The sequence below is a fragment of the Saimiri boliviensis genome, chromosome 2 (genome assembly GCF_048565385.1).
Source record: "Saimiri boliviensis isolate mSaiBol1 chromosome 2, mSaiBol1.pri, whole genome shotgun sequence".
Lineage (NCBI taxonomy): Eukaryota > Metazoa > Chordata > Mammalia > Primates > Cebidae > Saimiri > Saimiri boliviensis.
In genome coordinates this window covers 191466713-191483952 of record NC_133450.1, presented here as the reverse complement: position 1 = coordinate 191483952, position 17240 = coordinate 191466713, and the positions used below count along the sequence as shown (strand labels likewise).

General features: G+C 46.7%; 1 protein-coding gene across 4 annotated transcripts in view; it reads left to right on the top strand.

Moving 5' to 3' along the window:
• TBC1D2 (TBC1 domain family member 2) overlaps positions 1-17240 on the top strand; it is a 63685-nt gene that overhangs the window by 24942 nt on the left and 21503 nt on the right. For all 4 annotated transcript variants that reach the window (XM_010350810.3, XM_003940075.4, XM_010350811.3 and 1 more), the window contains 2 exons: positions 1630-1763; positions 8359-8555. In XM_010350810.3, the coding sequence (XP_010349112.1) occupies positions 1630-1763; positions 8359-8555 (331 nt within the window). The remainder of the gene's footprint in view (positions 1-1629; positions 1764-8358; positions 8556-17240) is intronic.

Sequence of the window (17240 nt, the reverse complement as noted above, 5' to 3'; positions counted from 1 at the left end):
TTTTTTTTTTTTTTTTTTTTTTTTTTTGAGACGGAGTTTCGTTCTTGTTACCCAGGCTGGAGTGCAATGGCGCGATCTCGGCTCACCGCAACCTCCGCCTCCTGGGTTCAGGCAATTCTCCTGCCTCAGCCTCCTGAGTAGCTGGGATTACAGGCACGCACCACCATGCCCAGCTAATTTTTTGTATTTTTAGTAGAGACAGGGTTTCACCATGTTGACCAGGATGGTCTCGATCTCTTGACCTCGTGATCCACCCGCCTCGGCCTCCCAAAGTGCTGGGATTACAGGCTTGAGCCACCGCGCCCGGCCCTCTATTTCATTTTTTAAATGCTGATCATGACACTAAACTGATTTTACAACCTACCAATGAATCGGAACCTTCAGTGTGAAATACACTGACCTAGTGAATTCCTTTCATCATTTTCCTTTCCTTGTTATTAATCTTATCGCTTTGCAAGGGAAAATAAACTCCCTGAAGTGTTTTTTTTTGTTTTGTTTTGTTTTTTTGAGATGGAGTCTCTCACTGTCACCCAGGCTGGAGTGCATTGGCACGATCTTAGCTCACTGCAACCTCCGCCTCCCAGGTTTAAGCGATTCTCCTGCCTCAGCCTCCTGAGTAACTGGGATTACAGACGCCTGCCACCACACCCAGCTTTTTTTTTTTTTTTTTTAAAGTAAAAATGGGGTTTCACCATGTTGGCTGGCTAGTCTCGTACTCCTGACTTTGTGATTCACCCGCCTTAGCTTCCCAAACTGCTGGGATAACAGGCATGAGCAACTACACCCGGCCTGAACTGTTTTTTCATCCACCTCATTATAGACTTCTCTGTAGTCTGTGATCTTAGGTCAGCCTTTGGTACTACCTAGTTCCTTCCTATAAACCAAACGTGTATTGAGCCAAGTCTTTGACACATACGACTCAGTGTTGGGTGCCAGCAAACATGCAGGTAGGTTAGTATCCAGTTCTTAAAGAAATGGCATCATGAGGCTTCAGCCTAGACAAGTACTTGGCCAAAGGGTGACTCAGGTGTGAAGTGCACTAAGCTCCTTGGAGGCCATGAGATGGTCGGTGAAGGCTGCATAGAGGCAGATCTGAGCAGGGAAAGAGAGCAGGCAGGGAAAGATGCCAGGAGATGTTTGCAGCTTATCTCAGCAGAAGTAGGGAGCCACTGATAGTTTTGAGCCAGACAGTTATGAAACCAAATGAAGGTTTTGGGAAAGATAGTTTAGCAAGTCCATTCAGCTTTCGTTTAATACACCTGCATGAAGCACCTTCTATATTTTGGGCACTGTTTAGGCATTCTAAGTGCATCAGTGAACAGAACAGACAATACCTCTGCCTCATGGCATTTGTACTCCAGCTGCAGGGTTGGGGGTTGAGGAAGTCAAGCCTGTAATACTTACAAGCCATATAGTGTGTGGAAGGTGAGAATGCAAAGGAGATGGGTAAAGGAAATTGGGAGTGTCGTGCGTGGGGATGCATCATACAGGGTACCTGGAGTCTGGGAAACCAGTCGGGATAGCAGGGTGTGGGGATGAGGCCTGAGCTCTAGCAGTGGTAGTGGGAAGAGTAGACGGGCAGAAAGGCAGGGCTTAGCCTCATGCTCCTCTGTTCTCATCTACTTTCAGAAATACAATGCACAACATCCGTGGCAACAAGCAGACTCAGGGAACAGGCCATGAACCTCCAGAGGAAGATTCTCCACAGAGTAGGGAGCCTCAGAGGGAAGACCCCTCCTCAGCCCATGACCCCAGCACCCCAGGTGAGCCTCTGTCCAGGGCTGAGCTGCCTTTAGGGGTTAGCTCCTCAGGGCTGGCACAAGTGCCTTCTTTCCTTCCAGCAAACCAGCATTGGCACATTTGTGTGTGTCTTAGTTGGCTTGGGCTGTTATACCAAAACACCATAGGTTGTGCAGCTTAAATAACAGACGTTTATTTCTCACAGTTGTGTCGAGGCTGGGGGGTTCAAGATCAAGATGCTGGCAGATTCAGTGTCTGGTGAGGGCTCCCTTCCTGGCTTGCATATGGCCAACTTCTTGCTGTGTGCTCACGTAGCTGAAAGACCTCTGGCCTATGCTGCTTCTTCTAAGGGTACTGATCTCATCAGGGTCTCCACCCTCATGACATTAAATCTGATCACCTCCCAAGGGCCTCACCTCTTAACGCACCATGCTGGGGATTAGCGCTTCCACATATGAATTTGGGGGAACACATTCAGTCCCCAGCAGTATGTCAAAGTTACAGCTCTCTAGGTCACTTCTGTGTTTGCAGACGTATTGTGGTAAAATATGCATAACATAAAATTTACCATTGTAAGCATATCGTTCAATTGCATTAAGTACATTAACACTGCCATCCGTGTCCAGAACTTTTTCATCTTCCCCAACCGAAATGCTTAGTAATGATTCTTGAAGTAGCAAATGAAGATATCGCTCTTGTATCTCCCTTTCTTTGCTACTTATAAAAATGCCTTTTTGGAGTGATTAAAACCACATCTGCCTGAAGACGTGGAGCAAACGTCCTTTAGGTTAAGGTTGCATGGTTGAGTCTTCTGGCAGAGAGAACCCCTGGGCTGTGTAGAAGTGACTCAAGAAAAAGTGGCCTTCGTAAGGGTTGAAAAACTATCTATAGGGTACTATGGTCACTATTTGGGTGATGGGTTCAATAGAAGCCCAAACCCCAATATTATGCCATGTACTCATGTAATAAACCTGCATATGTACCCCCGAATCTAAAATTGTTTTAAAAAAAGAATGTATTAAAAATAAAAGATAAAAAGGGCACTGCTTGGCTTCTTTGCCTGTCATAGATTCTAATTTAACATTTGCTAAAATGCACAAATTGACAAAAATTCATAGACTTAACCCATATTTGGGCTCCAGTTATAGTTATTCCTGGACATCTCATTAATCTAAACACTCTGCTCTTACAATCTTGAGGTGGAAACTAAATTTAAAACTTAGTTTAAAATTTCATTTTAGGCTGGGTGTGGTGACCTACGCCTGTAATCCCAGCACTTTGGGAAGCCAAGACAGGTAGATCACTTGAGGCCAGGAGTTTCAGACCAGCCTGGCAAACATGGCAAAATCCTGTCTCTACTAAAACTAAAAAATTAGCCAGGCATGGTGGCATGCACCTGTGATTCCAGCTAATCAGGAGGCTGAGGCACAAGAATCGCTTGAACTGGGGAGGCAGATGTTGCAGTGAGCCAATATTGTGCCACTGCACTCCAGCCTGAATGACAAGGTGTGACTCTGCCTAAAAATAAATAAATAAATAAAATTTCACTTTAACTGTGCACTTGTCTAAATATCCTATAGTGATATGCCCATTGCTACAAATAGTCTATGATAGACATAGATGCTCTGACACAGTAAATAAATTAAAATTAAAGTAGGTGTTTGCACTTACAAATTGGCTTATTAAAATGAGACTCTATGAAGCCCTGGTTAAAATAGTTAATATGGCCCAGTGTACCTTGAAATGGGCCTTCAAAGATTTCAACTTATTACATAAAACCCTAAAAGATCCTAAAACACAAGGGAATTACGCTGAGTGAAAATAGCCAGTCTTAAAAGTTTACGTGCTGTACAAGTTCATTTATATGACATCCTTAATAAAATCGTAGAGACAGAATAAATTAATGGTTTTTAGGGGTTATGGATGCTGGAGGGTTATGATCTACCTATCAAGAGGGATATCTTTGAGGGATAGAATAGTTCTGTATCGGCCGGGCGCGGTGGCTCAAGCCTGTAATCCCAGCACTTTGGGAGGCCGAGGCGGGTGGATCACGAGGTCAGGAGATCGAGACCATCCTGGTCAACATGGTGAAACCCCGTCTCTACTAAAAATACAAAAATTAGCTGGGCATGGTGGCGCATGCCTGTAGTCCCAGCTACTCGGGAGGCTGAGGCAGGAGAATTGCCTGAACCCAGGAGGTGGAGGTTGCGGTGAGCCAAGATCGCGCCATTGCACTCCAGCCTGGGTAACAAGAGCGAAACTCTGTCTCCAAAAAAAAAAAAAAAAAAAGAATAGTTCTGTATCTTGAGCTATTAAATGGTGGTACTTTTACAAATGTACACATGTGACCGGGTGTGGTGGCTCACACCTGTAATCCCAACACTTTGGGAGGCCGAGGCAGGTGGATCACTTGAGGCCCAGGAGTTCGAGACCACCCTGGTCAACATGATGAAACTCCATCTCTACTAAAAATACAAAAGTTAGCTGGGCCTGGTGGCTGGTGCCTATAATCCCAGCTACTCAGGAGGCTGAGGCAGGAGAATCACTTGAACCTGGGAAGTGGACATTGCAGTGAGTTGAGATTGCATCACAGCACTCCACCCTGGGCAACAGAGTGAGACTCTGTCTCAAACAAAACAAAAAACAAATGTACATGTGATAAAATGACATAGACCTACACATACATGTTGTACCAACGCCAGTTTCCTAGAGTTGATAGGGTACTACAGCTGTGTAAGATGTCACCATTGGGAGAAGCTTGGGGAAGAGTACTTGGGACATGTCTGCACTATCTTTGCAACTTTCTGTGAGTCTATAATTTTTTCAGAGAAAACAGTTAAGAAGGCTGGGCGTAGTGGCTCATGCCTGTAAGCACTTTGGGAGGCTGAGGCGGGTGGATCACCTGAGGTCAGGAGTTTGAGACCAGCCTGGCCAAGAAGATGAAACCCTATCTCTACTAAAAATATAAAAATTAGTTGGGCATGGTGGTACGTGCCTGCAATCCTAGCTACTCAGGAGGCTGAGGCAGGAGAATTGTTTGAACCCAGGAGACAGAGTTTGCAGTGAGCTGAGATCAGGCCAGTGTACTCCAGGCTGGGCCACAGAGCAAAACTCCATCTCAAAAAAAAAAAGTTAAGAAAAGGCTAGGCATGGTGGCTCACACTTGTAATCCCAGCACTTCGGGAGGCCAAGGCTGGAGGATTGCTTGAGCCCAGGAGTTCAATTCCAGCCTGGGCAACATAGGGAACTGATCATGGTGTGAACCTTTAGTCCCAGCACTTGGGGTGCTCAGGTGGAAGGATCACTTGAGTCAGGGAAGTCGAGGCTGCAGTGAGCTGTGATCATGACTGGGTGACAGAGTGAGACACTGTCTCAAAAAAAAAAAAAAGAAAGAAAGAAAAAGCACCCTTTGGAGCAGTCAGTGCCTAGCATAGCCCCAGAGAGCACAATGAATGGTCCAAGAGAAGGCCGGTGCTATATCAGATCAATCATCATCATCATAACACTAGCAGTTACTTTGTGCTGGTTCTGCAGTAAGCATTTTTTTTGTAATAACTTTATTAAGATATAATTCATACACTATACAATTCACCCATTTAATATATATAATTCAGTGGCTTTCTGTATATACACAGAATTATGCAGCCATCACTATCATAAATTTTAGAACATTTTTATTACCCCAAAAGGAAACCTGTACCCTTAGTCATCAACCTTTAATCTCCACTGCCCCATAATGCTAGGTGGTTACTAGTCTTTCTTTCTCTATGGATATATCTGTTCTGACATCTGCTGTGAGTGGAATATACCATGGAATACACCATGCTGTGACTGGCTTCTTTGACTTGGTAGAATCTTTTCAAATTTCTTCCATAGATACCAAGCACTTTACCTACCTACATTGACCTATTTAATTCTTACAGCAACTGGAGCTGCATATATTGTTGTTATCCTCATTCGATAAATGAGGAAACTGAGGCAGGGAAGGGTAGAGGGACTTGCTCATGGCTGTAGAGTGAGTGACAGAACCAGCATTCAGGCCAAGCAGTCTGGCTCCATACTGCTGCTGAGGCCTCATTTTCTGTCAGTGGTTTTTCAGACTGTGTCTTTATTGCCATGAAACCTTGTGCCCCAAAACAAACCCTAATATAAAGAGAAGATAAAAGCAGAGTTGAGGCCAGAGTGGGTGTCTGGACTCCTCCACTGCTCCTCTTACTCTACCTTCCCATCCCAGTCAGCCCTTGAGGCATTCCCATGAAATCCAAGACACTGATTGGACACCACTGTCTTAGGCCTTGTCTTCTCCAATTATAAACTGGGCATTGTGATGCCTGCCCTGCCTCTCCTCAGAGATGGTGCACCATAGTGTATCAGAGGGCAGCAGTGCTACAGGGAGCTTCCCTGCACACCTAGGCCCCATAACAGGTAGGGGAAAGAGGCCCTACATCCTCTGAGCTCTGCAGGCTTCCTGGTACCCAGTGTAACCTGATTTCTCTTTGGTCTCGAACAAGACTGTTCTGGTTTTGTACTCAGCAAGGCACTGTTTGTTTATTTGTTTCTTTGTTTTGAGTCAGAGTCTCCTCTGTTGCCCCGGCTATAGTGCAGTGACACGATCTCGGCTCCCTGCAACCTCTGCCTCCCAGGTTCAAGCAATTTCTGGCTAATTTTTATATTTTTAATAGAGATGGGGTTTCACCATGTTGGCCAGGCTGGTCTTAAACTCCTGACTTCAAGTGATCCACCCACGTCGGCCTCCCAAAGTGCTAGGATTACAGACATGAGCCACCGCGCCAGGCCGAACTAGGCACTGTTTTTGCACTCAGTGCTTGGTTCCTGTCACCTACTGGAGTAATTCTTTATCTGTTCAAGACTGTTTGGCCTGGTCTTATGCTAAGTCATTTGGCCCACCCAAGGCCCTGCCCCTATCCTGGGATCCCATACCACATCCTATTTTCAACACCTTTAATGCTTTAGTCCCAAAAAGATAGGTAATCGTTTACTAAAATGCATAGTCACTCAAATGAGTAATTTGGGTTAGGAGATTTAGGTAAGATCAATTTAAGATCCTACAGAATATCTGAGGGTAGGCAGTAAATATGGCTCTAAGCTCAGCAGCCAAAGCAAAGTGGGAAATGCAAGCAGCTAGATTATTTCCAGTATCCATAAGACTAACAACCTATTTTTTTAAGAAGAAGCAGAGCTTTTCTTGGAAGTTCCTAGAGCTGAAGGGAATTTCTTCTGCTGGGGACTCATGACAGACATGATGTATATATCCCATGTGAATAAGCTTCTCAAGGGCCGTTGGCCACATAGTCAGGTCATTAAATGTCCTTGATACAGGATGATGGCAGAGACCAGAAACACAGCTGGGTAAGGGCAGGACAAGGCAACCCAGGGGAGTGATTCTCTGATGTTGGCTTTGATTTAAAAATAAAATTTTAATGACTTGAAAACAGTGGCTGGCAAACATTTTTTTGTAAAGAGCCAGATAGTGACTATTTGAGGCTTTGTGGGCCATAGGGTCTCTGTTTTAGGCACTCACTTCTGCCTTTGAGGAGTAAAAGCAGCAATTGACAGCACATAAACAAATGGCCATGACCATGTTCTAATAAAGTTTTATTTATAAAAGCAGGCTGTGGGCTGGATTTGGCCTGTGAACCATAAGTTATAACCCAGGAGATTAAAGGACTATGCAACTTGAGACAATCAACTGTGGGAAATATGTCTCTTAACTTAGTTTGGAATAAGAAGAATCAAGTTAAGCGCTTGAGCTGTTCTCTGGAGCAAGAATGCAGAGAACAGGCCAGGCGTGGTGACTGATGCCTGTAATCACAGCACTTTGGGAGGCCAAGGCAGGCGGATCACAAGGTCAGGAGTTCAAGACCAACCTGGCCAATATGGTGAAACCTCATCTCTTCTAAAAATACAAAAAAAAAAAAAATTAGCTGGATGTGGTGGTATGTACCTATAATCCCAGCTACTCAGGAGGCTGAGGCAGGAGAATTACTTGAACCCAGGAGGTGGAGGTTGCAGTGAACTGAGATCGTGTTATTGCACTCCAGCCTGGGTGACAAGGCAAGACTCTGTCTCAATAAACATACCATCACCACCAATAACAAAGAGTGCAGAGAACAGGCATTCATTCTGTGTTCCTATCATCAGACAGATTTGTGTGCTTTGAAAATGTCCCAGCACATAGAGGTGGGATCCTGAAATAAGGAAGAAAACATCCTTCCAGGGCTTGTGCCCGAGGAGAAAGCCACTTGGCAAACACCAGCAGGGTGGCATGAGACAGACCCTTGCTGGCTGGGATCTGAAGGAAGAAGACAGGCACAGGTTAGCAGATGGGCTAAGTGACTAGACCAGCATGGTGCAATAATGTTTATTTAGGCCAGTGGTTCCCAAAGTCTAATCCCTGGACAAGCTGTGCCAGCATCACCTAGGAACTTTTTAGAAGTGCAAATTCTCAAGCCCTGACCCAAACCTATCAAATCCAGAGCTCCGATTCGGGCCCAACCATCTGCATTTTAACAAGTCCTCCAGGTGCTTCTGAAGCAAGCTCGTTTGAGAACTGTTGATGCCATCAGTCATAACTTCTGTGTTTCTCGTCTTGAGCAGGGAGAGAGCCAGCAGATTCTCCAAAGCTTGCACCCAAGTCCTCTCTGACCATCAATTTCGTTCAGAAAGCCAAGCGCCCGAGCAACACCTTCCCATTCTTCTCTGAAGGAATCACACGGAACCGAACTGCCCAGGAGAAAGTGGCAGCCTTGGAGCAACAGGTTCTGATGCTCACCAAGGAGTTAAAGTCTCAGAAGGTGAGGTCTGGTCCCAGGGAGGCCCCAGGTTCCAGTGGACCCCTCCCGTTCCTGGAGCCTTTCAGGCAAGCTAGATGGGATGCCTTAGCCTGGCGGGGCACCAGCCACTCTCTGGTCTTTAAAGGCCGAACTTCAGAAGGTGGAAATGCACTGTTGATTATGCAGGAAGCTGATGTCACTCAAAGCAAGTCACAAAAGGGCACCAAGGCCAGATATCTCTGGAGATCTACTCTAATAATTGTCTCTTAGACCCCTCCTGGGGGCCATGCATGGTCTCACCCCCAACCCAGAGAATGACAGTATTTGGAGGCAGGTGATCAGGATGCAGGGTCACAGGAGGGGCTATCTTTGATCTGGCAGCTGATAGATGGGCACAGATATCTGAATCACTGTCACAAGACTGTCACAGGAGAAAGCAAGTAAGCAGCGTGTGTGTGGCCCAGGGCTAAGCCAGGATCAACACAGAACAGTGACAGGGAGGAATTTGGGTTTAATATGGTGAAAAGTTAATTATAAGAGTTACAAATAGCAGGGCATGGTGGCGTGTGCCTGTAATCCCAGCTACTCAGGAGGCTGAAGCAGGAGAATTGCTTGAACCCAGGAGGCAGAGGTTGCGGTGAGCCAAGATCCCGCCATTGCACTCCAGCCTGGGTAACAAGAGCGAAACTCTGTCTCAAAAAAAAAAAGAAAAGAAAAGAAAAAAAAAAAAAAGAGTTACAAAAAGGAGGAGCTATATAGTCATTGTAGAAAACAGATCTCACACTGACAGACATTAAAATTACTACACAATTCTATATTCCAGAGAGAAATGGTTTGAAAAGCCAGGGGCTACCTTGAGGGTCCCAAGGCAGGGATGCAAGGGGGCTGCAGCTCCGGGCAGGAGCCCCTCTTTAGCGTGGTAAAAGCGACTAAGTTAGGCAGTTGTTACATAAATCCCAAGGATGGGGCCTGGTAGCGCCTGCGATGGCGCTGGCGGGCTCCACTGAGGGCCCAGACTCCTTTTCCTCAAGAGGAAGGCCTGGCCGGGCTCGGTGGCTCAAGCTTGTAATCCCAGCACTTTGGGAGGCCGAGGCGGGTGGATCACGAGGTCAAGAGATCGAGACCATCCTGGTCGACATGGTGAAACCCCGTCTCTACTAAAAATACAAAAAATTAGCTGGGCATGGTGGCACGTGCCTGTAATCCCAGCTACTCAGGAGGCTGAGGCAGGAGAATTGCCTGAACCCAGGAGGCGGAGGTTGCGGTGAGCCAAGATCGCGCCATTGCACTCCAGCCTGGGTAACAAGAGCGAAACTCCGTCTCAAAAAAAAAAAAAAGAGGAAGGCCTAAGCTTTTGTGTTTGAACTTTGGCTGCCCAGAAGCCCTTTCTGCTGTTTCCCAGCCCTGGCTCCAGAGGGCATAGGCTGGGGAGGTGGGGCTTATGCTCTATTACCTTATGAATATTTCTTACAACTTGTACAATTCTTCTTTTCTTTTCCGCCCTGTTTTGCAGGGGGGAAGAAATGCAGAAAAAAATGCTCTCCCTATACCTAGTTTTGCCGTTCATCTGTCTCTTCTGCCCCTTAGCAGTGACCACTGTCATCAGATCGCAGGGAAACCAGCAGAGGCTTCATTCCTGGCATATCAGGAGTTACTTTTTTTTTTGGAATTGGAGGTGGAGTCTTGCTCTTGTTGCCCAGGCTGGAGTGCAATGGCACAATCTTGGCTCACTGCAACCTCTGCCTCCTGGGTTTAAGCGATTCTCCTGCCTTGGCCTCCCGAGTGGCTGGGATTACAGGTACTCGCCACCAAGCCCAGCTAATTTTTTTTATTTTTTATTTATTTCTTTTTTTTTTTTTATTTCTTTTTTTTTGAGACAGAGTTTCGCTCTTGTTACCCAGGCTGGAGTGCAATGGTGCAATCTCGGCTCACCGCAACCTCCGCCCCCTGGGTTCAGGCAATTCTCCTGCCTCAGCCTCCTGAGTAGCTGGGATTACAGGCACGCACCACCATGCCCAGCTAATTTTTTGTATTTTTAGTAGAGACGGGGTTTCACTATGTTGACCAGGATGGTCTCGATCTCTTGACCTTGTGATCCGCCCGCCTCAGCCTCCCAAAGTGCTGGGATTACAGGCTTGAGCCACCACGCCCGGCTTATTTTTTATTTCTATTAGAGACTAGGTTTCTCCATGTTGGCAAGGCTGTTTCGAACTCCTGACTTCAAGTGATCTGCCTCTGCCTCCCAAAGTGCTGGGATTACAGGTGTGAGTCACCACGCATTCTCAAAGGAAGGGGCTCATTCATTCATATGTTCTTAATTCATGTGTTTATTCACCAAATCTTTATTAAGGGCCTGTTATGTGCATGTAGTGTTCCAGGTGCTGGGAAAGAACAGTGAGCAAAAAACATAGGCTCTGCCCTTACAGGGCTTGTATTTCATGGCAGAGACAGACATTAAACAAGGCAACACTCAAATGTGTACTTTTAACACATGAAGTCCCCTCTGCTGATGCTCAGCAGCCCGGCTGTCTTTTCCTCCTGTCATCGTGGTGCTCCTGTTGTGAGGCTGCTGGACGCCCCTGAGACCTGAGAGGGCATGTAACTGAGCCATAGCAGCTACTTGGTCCCTGGAATACTATAGCTTAAATCCCAAACCCAAACCTGGGGAAGAAATCCTGAATATATGGGCAGCCTTCCTTGACACAGTCTCTCTTTCTAAGACATTGCAAATTGTCAGATGAAGCAGAAAGGCCTAGATTTCATGAAGGTTTGCCCCTGATTGCTCTGCATCTCTGGAAGGCTCATCGTTCTTCAATAAATGAAGACAAGACTCTTGGGGATTGATAAGGGTTGCCCAGGCTATTGACAATTCCCATATATTCAGAGGGAAAATGTCAGGAGGAAGCTGTTGAAGCATTGAAGAATCTGTATTATTTTTTTAACCAGGTAGCCTTCCACCAAACCTCAGCTTTACGTCCTGGGACAGACAGTCAAAAGGAGAATGAGTTGTGGTTTATTTAGTTTATTTATTTATTGTGCAATATGAGTAGATTTGTGTGCTCTCCAACCCATTCTACAAATGCACTTCAGTCTTCAGGGCGATTCAAAGCACAGGCCTTTAAATAAGCCAGCACAGACTCAAATTCTGACCCTAAACAAGTTTCTTTTTTTTTTTAGACAAAGTCTTGCTCTTGTACCCTAGGCTGGAATGCAGTGCCACAATCTTGGCTCACTGCAACTTCCACCTCCCGGGTTCAAGCGATTCTCCTGCCTCAGCCTCCCAAGTGCTGGGATCACAGGCATGCGCCACCATGCCCAGCTAATTTTTGTATTTTTAGTAGAGACAAGGTTTCACCATGTTAGCCAGGTTGGTCTTGAACTCCTGGCCTCGGGTGATCCGCCTGCTTCGGTCTCCTAAAGTGCTGGGATTAAAGGCATGAGCTATTGCGCCCCGCCCCTAAGCAAGTTTCTTAACCTCTCTAAGCCTCAGTTTCGTCTTCTGTAAATGGAGTTACAGCCATGTTTACTGGAGAGGTCTGTGTCCAGATTCATAAAGCCCAGTACTTGGCACCCAGCAGCTGTCCAAGAGATGCAGGCTCTGATTGTTGCAGCAATGACTGTTACACTCCTTACCCTCCATTTCAATCTCTTCCTGCCCTACAAGCAGTGAGGTGCCCCCTACTGAGGAAGTCTGAGATGAGGTGGGAAGTGAGAGCCCGTGAGTGACTCCAGGAAATGTACCACGGGCCATAGCAGTGATGGGGGAGCATAAGTCTTTATTCCACGGTAGGAAGGGAGCAACGGCAGCCCCCTTACTCTAGTGTTTCACTTGTAGCCCAGATACTAAAATCAAAGAGGTGAGACAGAAAAAGCCAGCACAGGCCAGGTGCAATGGCTCACGCCTGTAATCCCAGCACTTTGGGAGGCCAAGGCAGGTGGATCACAAAGTCAGGAGATTGAGACCATCCTGGCCAACATGGTGAAACCCTGTCTCTACTAAAAATACGAAATTTACCCAGGCGTGGTGATACGTGCCTGTAGTCCCAGCGACTCGGGTGGCTGAGGCAGGAAAATCTCTTGAACCTGGGAGGTGAAGATTGCAGTGAGCTGAGATTGTGCCATTGCACTCCAGCCTGGCAACAGAGCAACACTCTGTCTCAAAAAAAAAAAAAAAAAAAAAACCCAGCACAACTTCTGGGTGTCCAGTGGTACCCGCCCCCCTACCCCCACCCCAGATACTCAGAATGCTGCTGGGAGAGCCGCTGTCCTTCTGAGACCCTCCTTAGAGTCCCTTTCATCAACTGGGAAGATGGGCACCTGGACTCCCAAGGGCTACATGTGCAAGGTACCTTCCTGTTTTTCTTTAGTGGGGAGGCACCTCCTGTCTACCTCAAGCTTTAGGAAGACATGGGAATTTGGGGTCTTATCCTGGCTCACCTGGCCATTGCCAATGGCTTTAGTGACTCTTTAAGAATTTCTTCCTCAAACACGGTGAGATGCTCCTGAGAGCACATTGGGGCCAAATCTCTGCCCTTGGGTCACTCACCGTCTAGTGAGGAAGAGAAGATGTGAGCATGGGAGCTGCTGGTATTCAGTGCGGCCCCAGGACTGTACTGAGGCTTCCCGTGTGTTATTGCTGTCCTTACAGTAGCTATCGTCCCCTTTCTCTGAAAAGGAAACAGGTTCTCAGAGTGTCTGCATACTCAGGATCTCCCAGGGGCTGAGCCAGCATTCAAGGAGTTCAGAGGAGGTGGGTGACTTGCCCATGTGCATGCAGCTGGAAAGGCCAGGATTGGGACCCTGATCTCCTTCTCCAGGTCTTGAGGCTGGGCTGCCTCCTCTCCTCCATAATCTCACGGTGAGGCCAGGTGTGAGGCACAAACACCAAAACTGCTCTTGAGAAAAAAATTAATACACTCTCTGTGTACCCCAGTGTCATATTAAACCCCGGGCGACTCTGATACCCAGTAAGCCATTAGGTATCCCTGCTCCTGCAGCACTGGCCTCACAAGAGGTTTGGGCTCCAGGAGATAGCACCAGATGGCTGATTGGCCAGGAACTGACCCTTGGAGTTGACAGAACTCCACCCAGCCTGAAGACTGTCTGCGCTGGCAGATGGAAGGCTGTTGTCTGTGGTGATGTTGGCCATCTGTTGGCTGCTGGGAATGATGAACCCCTCTGGGACCCTGCCTGTGGCCCTCTGGGGCCACCTTAGTTCAATCAGGATTACTGGGTAAAGGAACATAATTTTTTTGGGAAACTTGGTGAGGGCAGTGTGTGGCCTCTTACTTTCCTAGAAGTCCAGCCAAAAACTTCAGAGGATATGAAAGCGAGCTGGGAAGTACCTTGGGCAAGTCAAGTTGGGGAGGGCCACTTGGCACTTCCTCTCTCATGCTAGAGACAGTTCTGAGTGGAGGAGGAAGCTTTAGCTCCATTCATGAGAAAGCTGAGGTTCAGTGAAGAGGCCACCTGAGCCACCCTCCTTAGAGTCACCTCGTTAGATACACCTCCAGGGATCCAGAATGGGAGACAAGGCCTGTGCAACTCCAAAGCCCATGCCCCTTCATCTGACCCCTTTAGGCCTCACCACTGATGAAAGTAGAATGCTCTAAAAAGATAAAGGATTATTTTTTTTTAAAGATGATTTATCGGCTTTTAAAAATTGAAATAAAATGACAACTTATGACCAAGTATCAAAATCTGAGATAAACAAAACAACTCGATTGAGAAACATTAAAAGTACCACTTGGGCCAGGCATGGTGGCTCATGCCAACACGTTGGGAGGTTGAGGTGGGTGGATCTCTTGAGCCCAGGAGTTCAAGACCACCCTGAACAAATAGAGAGACCCTGTCTCTACAGAAAATAAAATAATTAGCTGGGCATTGCGGTGCATGCCTATAGTCCCAGCTACAAGGGAGACTGAGGCAAGAGGATCACTTGAGCCCAGGAAGTTGAGGTTGCAGTGAGCCATGATTGTGCCACTGTCCTCCAGCCTAGGCAACAGAATGAGACCCTGTCTCAAAAAAAAAAAAAAAAAAAAGGAAAAAAAGAAAGCTTAATTTCATCAACTTTTCTATTTTTAAGAATTGGTCCTAAGACATTGCTTATAATCCAGACTTCAGGTTTCCTGAATCCATGATCTATTCTCACTCCACATCTTACAGGTCCTACTAGGCTCCCTGCCTCTGCCCTGGTTCCTTTCTTTCAAGCCTGTTTTATTCTGGTACAAGAATTCTGGGGGTGGAAGGAGAACCTTCTGGGCTGGTGTCTTGCTCTTGGATTCTGGGAGCCAAACGTGGGAAGAAGGAGACAGCTAGATGTTACGAAGTGAGTTTAGAGTCAACTCCCCAAAGTTGAGGGAAAGATACCCACCTGGTTCTGCTACTAGGGCAAGTCTGATCAACAATGTTTGTTTGTTATTTCACTGGGAAGTTATCCAGGGTAATCTCTAAATCTCAGCTAAAGTAGAAAATGGTCTAGACTCCCAGTTATCCCAGAACCACAGGAATGTTAATCTCTCTCAACTGAGCCCTGAGAAGCTGAACATTCCAGACATTCCCCTTTGGTTTGCAATCACTGCCCTGTCCTCACCTCACCTTCCTGCCACACCCCAGGGCTCCCACAGCTCCATGCTAGCTCTTTCCTTCCTCCAGGTCTTTACTGAGACTCAGCTTGGCCACATCCAGAGGTCTGTCCCACCCTCATCTCCCACCTGCTGCTTGACCACCTCTGGCCTTTCTCTTTCTTCTTGGTTTCATTTAAGTGTTCTGTACTGATCTATCCCCGCAATCTATCAGAAGTCATTGCCTTTCCCATGAACACCCTCATTCCCCGTTCTTGCGGCAGATCATTCCACTGCGGTGAGTCACGTTCATCACCATAGACCTTTGCAGTCCTTGGAGATGGGAACTCTCACCAGTCCCTCTTTGGGCTATGGTACCTGGCTCAGGGCCTGGTCTGGCACCAAGTGGTGCTTGGTAAAGGTTGGATGGGTGGATGGGTGCATGGAAGGAAAAGAGAGAACCAGAGAAAGGACGGTCACTAGTCCTGAGGTTTCAGAAGATGCATGATAAGGCGGTCTTGTCATTAGCCTCTCCAAAAAGTCATGGTTTTTGGCACTTCTCCAGAATAGAATTGTTCCTAGCAAATAAGCCTATCCAGCCAATCCATTCATTTTAATACTTTGGTGTGATATAGCTGACATGTTTCTAGGAAACCATGTTTTTCCAAATGAGAAGCACAGAGCAGGGCAGTGTGGCCTGAAAGTCAGACCTATCTGGTATGAGGTCCACATGGGCCTGGCTACTGATGTCCTGATTCTGGCCCAGAATGAACTCCCATCCCTACTTTGGGGCAGGATAGGCCTGAGTCCAGGCGTGGCCCTGGCCTTTCCTGGGGAAGTTACAGGCTTGAAGGCACAGGGAGCTGAGCAGACCTTGAGTTCCTACATGAATCAGTTGCCCCTGTTGAGTAATAAAATCAAGCTCTGTTGTTTCTGGACTTTCTAGTTCCTTCCACCAGCTTTGCACGTATCAGTCTGTGGGCTGAAGGGAATGAGGCAGAAATGGGTTGAATGAGGCCCTCTGTGTGTGGCTTTACATGGGAATTGCCAGTGTATTTCCTTTTAATGCTGCCTCAACTTGATTGGTAGTGACTGGATGCTATAATGAGAAGGGTTCTGAGGCCTCAACTGGGCTGCGCAGGAAGAAGTATGAGAGATTATTGGCAACGGGTTTATAGTGTCAGGAAAAATCCACACCGCGACAGTGGATCACTCAGCAAGGCTAGTTTACTTCCCGCAGGAAGGGTGCAACCCACCGGTAGTCTTGCCACAAGAGCACACCTGAACAAGGGAGACGGGGGCATTTATAACTTTCATAACCTGATGCAACTGCGCTACTGCTATGTCCAGTTTCCATTGGCCAGAACAGGACCTCACATTCTGTGCTTGACCTGATTGACTAAAAATTTGGACATTTTCTAAAGAGGTAAAGGCAGAGGAGAACAGAGGAAAAGAGGAAGTAACTTGAATGATTAGAGAAGTGATAACATTTTCAAATAAGGAAGGGAAATAAGCTTTGACCTAAGACTTGCCAGGGCAAAATATCTAGGTTAAAGTGTAAGAATTTGGCTGGGCATGGTGGCTCACGCCTATAATCCCAGCACTTTGGGAGGTCCAGGCGGGTGGATTACGAGGTCAAGAGATCAAGACCATCCTGGTTAACATGGTGAAACCCCGTCTCTAGTAAAAATACAAAAAAAAAGAAAATTAACTGGGCATGATGGCACATGCCTATAGTCCCAGCTACTCCAGAGGCTGAGGCAGGAGAATTGCTTGAACCCAGGAGGCGGAGGTTGCTGTGAGCCGAGATCGCGCCATTGCACTCCAGCCTGGGTAACGAGCGAAACTCCGTCTCAAAAAAATAAGAACTAAGAACATGGTATGCACTTATTTCTTTATTATGACCAACACCTACTTTAAGATTATTAGCAAAAGCTTTAAAGTAGATTAACCTTTGAAGAAATTGTCGTTTATTTGTAATGAACTAGGAGGAAAGCTTTGAAGAGGAACCTTTTATTTATTCTTATTTCCTACAGAGGTTAATTAGTGATGTCTGCCACAGAGATGAGAGGGAAGAGTAATGGCACATAGCTGCCACCCCTGGTTTTATTGGTGACCAAGCACAGGCTTTGGAATCTGGTTG